Source organism: Electrophorus electricus, chromosome 6 (assembly GCF_013358815.1).
Source record: "Electrophorus electricus isolate fEleEle1 chromosome 6, fEleEle1.pri, whole genome shotgun sequence".
NCBI lineage: Eukaryota > Metazoa > Chordata > Actinopteri > Gymnotiformes > Gymnotidae > Electrophorus > Electrophorus electricus.
The window spans coordinates 15,203,854-15,208,855 of record NC_049540.1 but is presented as its reverse complement, the minus strand read 5'-3'; the positions used below and the strand labels follow the sequence as shown (position 1 = coordinate 15,208,855).

The window sequence follows — 5,002 nt, the reverse complement described above, 5'->3', positions numbered from 1 at the left end:
ACATCCCCTAACCACCATTTACTTGATAAAAAAAACCAAACTGTGTATTGCAAAGTTAAATAATATGAATCAGCCTGTGCTGTTGCTGATCTTCACCTGGCATATGCACTGATGAGATGCAATAAGTTCCTGTTGAGAGTTAAAGTAATAAAGACAAGCAAACCTGTGCACCTACCAGTTCAAATGACAATAAACCAGTGCACCTTCTAGTTTGGCTGACAATGGTCCAAATCAGAAGTACCCATCAGAAATGATTTTGTTCTATGCACAAATATGTAAGTAATATTTTTCAGGTACTAATCATAAGACACGTATAGAATTGTACAAACGTTCATGCTACAAGAATGTTTTGATAGCACAGATTGGGATTTTATGCACAGGAATTGGATCTAAACAAATATGCCACATCTGTCCTAGGATACATAAACTTATACAGTGCGAATGCCCTCACACAAAAGACAATAAAAGTGCTCACCAACCAGAAGCAATGGATGAAAAATGTGCAGCACTGCTTAAAGAACGTGATGAAGCTTTTAAGTCAGAAGACAAACAGGCCAATAAGAACCTTCAGGGAGTCTTGAGAAAGACATCAAGGATGCTGTGTGCAGAAAAGCAGTGCACTGAGGAAAACTTTGAGAACAACAACCACAGGATGCGGGATGGGATTAATGCATTGACAGAACACTCTGCAACCTAGTGACTCCAACTTACTGGTTGCCCTTTTTATTTTCCTGATTTGACACCCAAAATTGGGCAGCTGCTACTCACACTGCACTACCTGTAGGTTAGTGCACACTGGTTCTACAACACCACTAAGTTAGATCCACCCAGCAGAAAGTCAAGGTCAGTAAAGTAATGGAGTGCCCAGATGGATAGCATGATGGACAGCATGATGCCCAGATGGACAGCATATACATTATGTGAAATAAAACTATGGGTGCGAAATACTTTTCTAAATGTTTCAATACACTGCCAATAGCTTACAATTTATTAAACATACATATCGCTTCCAACATCCCTGTTCCTCCGCGGATGGGGCATGACGTCACTGGTTGTTTAGAAGAGAAAAACCACGGTATCTCGAGCTAGCAGGCTATCTATTCTTGAATCGTTCCTTTATTTCAGGCCCCTATCCATTATATGACTTAATATAATTACACGTTTTTGAGACATGTCTACTCCAGCAAGAAGACGACTAATGAGAGATTTCAAAAGGTATAAAAATATGCTCCTAAGATTGTGTTTTTACGTAGTGCAGTTTGCTATATAGCTAGCTAGCTAGCCAGCGGTTTTGCTCTATTGGTGCTTGAATGTATGGTTAGCACGTCACTTAGCTAGCTAGTTAGCTACCTAGTTTGTAAGGTACAATTTTCTTTTCCAGAAAATAGAAAATGTTGTAATCCATAGGTTTATATGACTAGCAATACTTATTTATCTAATAACGTATTTGTAGCCAAAAGTGGACCTTCAAAGTGGAGAGTGGCAATTTGGGTGTGTTTGTTTCGAGCTAACCTAGCTGTTAGGCTAGCTAGTTGTCCTAGTAAGCAGAATATAACCTAACGCTAGTTCAGCAAGACATCAATTGCTTGGCTACATTATAACCCAATATTGGGACTGCCTAGCTAGCGTTAATATACCATTTATCCATATTGCTAGACAATGAACAGTTCCAGTGATTGTAATGACACCTCATAGAGGAGATAGCTAATGTTATCAGATGATGCGACAAGCTTTGAGTTCTCGTGAAAACCTGACTGCGCGCATACAACTGTGATGCAGGTTCTGGTAAGATAGAATTGACATTCTTTTCGTAGGTCGTAATGCCGCGTTTTGGTAATTTAGTAATACTGGACCATCTTTCATCTTCACATGATAGGGTTTCTACACGGATCCACAATGGACAACACCTATAATCTAGTGTGGCTTCGTGTCATATAGTTTATTTCAGCTTCTTTGGTTAAGTTCTGGAGTACACTCACTACAGGGGGCTCAGTGAACCTGTAGACGAGAGAGAGAGAGAGAAGGTCTAGCTGTTTATTCATGGAATAAAATGTAGTTTGTCTCATAGAACCGTGGCAAGGTTCTTCACAAGCCTAATGTTCTAAAAGTGGGACTAAAGGCTTTGTAGCACTGTAACAAAGCAGAATACAGAAACTGGCCATATGAAACTTGCACAAATATTTCCCTTCTTTAATAATGTCTTCAGACTTCAAGAAGATCCACCAACCGGTGTGAGTGGTGCTCCATCAGAAAACAATATCATGCTATGGAATGCAGTTATTTTTGGGTGAGTAGTGAAAGACATTTCGTTGAACGGAACTCTGAACTTTTAAAGAACATTTAAACAATATCCATTATATGTATTAAAACTTGTATGCGCAGGGCTTTGTAGTTGTTTTAATGCCAAGTTATGATTTAGGATTCTACTAGGTAAAGTAACTGGATGTTTTTCTTTTTCCTAGACCTGTGGGAACACCCTTTGAGGATGGTAAGCCAAAGTCAGGTATTTCTATTTGGAAAAAATGAGCGGTCATGGTAGAAAAACAAGGACCAAATGACACATATATGTATTCACTTTGAATCATATTGAGTGTTAAGTACACAGTGAAATAATATGGGAATAGCACACATCTGTATTCAATCCACAGAATTATCTATAGAGTTAATGCATAATGATGATTATCTGCTGTTCAGAAATGTAAGTGTTTTTCTCTTAGGCAATATCCACTCCTATGAAATGCTGTTTTAAGTTCACCACCATTATCTGACAATTTCAACTGAAAATATATGTTTTGGGCAGTCTAAATGTAAACTGAAAACAGTGGAATGCCTTTAAGGCCCATATTAAGTATAACTTTAGTGTTCTAAATTAATAAACATGTATCATCCACACATCAGCTACACCTCTTACATTAATAGCCACACCGCAGCTATACCTCCCTTTACACCCCACCCCTGGACTTTAGTCTTTCTGATGATGTTGGTATAAACACTACAGCATTGTTACTAGTGACTTCATTGGTGAGGACTTATAGTTATTCCTGGGCTTTTTTGTTTTGCCTGCTTTTCAGTTATTGCTAGGATCTGCTCTATACTACTGTGGTATCAAGTGCTAATAATGTTGGTGGCATTTAGGCTGCTAAATTGAGACATAATTTGTAGACATGGCAAATTATCAGAACTAGGGCCATTCATGACAGTCAACCTCATTATGAACTGTATCTTTATTAAGTCTGAATATATTTAATGTATTTAATATATTTAATATATTTCAACATATTTAATGAACTACCTTATGTGGCCATATCTGAATTTGGCCCCTTTGTGATCAAATCTCATTGTAAACTGTTTTAAAGTCCTACATACAGGAGAGGATGGTTTTTTTTGGCAAAATTGCTGTAAGATTAGTCCTTTTCATTGTTTGCATTTTTGCAGGAACATTTAAGCTTGTGATAGAATTTTCAGAAGAATATCCTAACAAACCTCCTACAGTTCGATTTATCTCCAAAATGTTTCATCCAAATGGTAAGTTATTATTCTTATTAGATGTGTAGCTGTTCATAGATATGGCTTTTAACTTTGAGCAGGCTGGTAATTCTATACAGGGGGTCATTTTTAGCACCCAAGTGCATTTTGCATCAATGAACAAGAGGAAACTAAAGGATGAAAACAAAAATGCACGATTACATTCACAGGTTGCATGTATATGAAATAAAAAGCCTTAAGCATGCCCTAAGAAAGGATTCAAAGGTATGGTGTATTTGATTCAGCTGCCATTGCAGTACACTTGTTTACTTATGTCAAAAGATCTTACTGATCAGCACAACTCCCCAATAAAACTCCAAAAGCCATAAAGAAAAAATTAAAGAAGAAAATGCATCTGGAAAAGAAAGGACCTCTAGAAGTTGCATGTACTCTAGTACAATACTTCTAGAGGTTGTATGTAGCCTAATGATTGAGCTTAAGATATCTTTGGAAGGTAGACAGCAGTTTTCAGTCAGCCAGCAATGGCAGGTGAGGATAAACTGAACAACAAATAAAATGAACAACAAATGCAGACTGCATTTGAATATAATCTGGAATAATATGTTCATATACATTTATGTACATGTTGATGTGTAAATAGCATGTTTTATCACTTTGTAGTGAGTTATCTAGAGTTCTCAATCGATTCTACTCATTAGTGATGCTCACAAAATTAACCTTAGTACTCATAGCTACCCCTTGTGGACAATCTTACGTCAGCTTCCCAAAGGTGAATGAGCAAAGAAATGATTGAGAAATGTAAATGTTACATTACAAGATGGAGCCATTAGGTGGTTAACATATAACGAAGTGCTGTTATATAATTAATCATTTTATTATATATAAATACACATTATTATTATTATTATTATTATTATTATTATTATTAGTTGCATTTATATAGCACCTTTCTCAAACTCAAGGACGCTTTACAAATATCACCCCTTTTTTTTGATGAGTATTGCCAAAAGTATTCGCTCACTCATCCAAATAATTGAGTTCAGGCGTTCCAATTACTTCCATGGCCACAGGTGCATAAAACCAAGCACCTAGTCATGCAGAATGCTTCTACAAACATTTGTGAAAGAATGGGTCGCTCAGTGAATTCCAGCATGGTACCATGATAGGATGCCACCTGTGCAACAAGTACAGTCATGAAATTTCCTCGCTACTAAATATTCCACAGTCATCTGTCAGTGTTATTATGAAAGTGGAAGCGATTGGGAATGACAGCAACTCAGCCACAAAGTGGTAGGCCACATAAAATGACAGAGCGGGGTCAGCGGGTGCTGAGGTGCATAGTGTACAGAGGTCGCGAACTTTCTGCAGAGTCAGTCGCTACAGATATCCAAAGGTCATGTGGCCTTCAGATTAGCTCAAGAACACTGTGTAGAGAGCTTCATGGAATAGGTTTCCATGGCCGAGCAGCCTTACATCAGTGCAATGCAAAGCGTCAGATGCAGTGGTGTAAAGCACG

The 5,002-nt window shown here is 37.6% G+C and overlaps 1 protein-coding gene across 1 annotated transcript in view; it reads left to right on the top strand.

The window, feature by feature from the left end:
- The first annotated feature begins 1,043 nt into the window (after window positions 1-1,043).
- The window catches only part of ube2b (ubiquitin-conjugating enzyme E2B (RAD6 homolog)), a 17,693-nt gene continuing 13,734 nt past the window's right edge, over window positions 1,044-5,002 (top strand). The window contains exons 1-4 of the mRNA XM_035527209.1: window positions 1,044-1,215; window positions 2,207-2,287; window positions 2,463-2,488; window positions 3,436-3,525. Of these exons, the coding sequence (XP_035383102.1) occupies window positions 1,172-1,215; window positions 2,207-2,287; window positions 2,463-2,488; window positions 3,436-3,525 (241 nt within the window). The 5' untranslated portion in view covers window positions 1,044-1,171. The remainder of the gene's footprint in view (window positions 1,216-2,206; window positions 2,288-2,462; window positions 2,489-3,435; window positions 3,526-5,002) is intronic.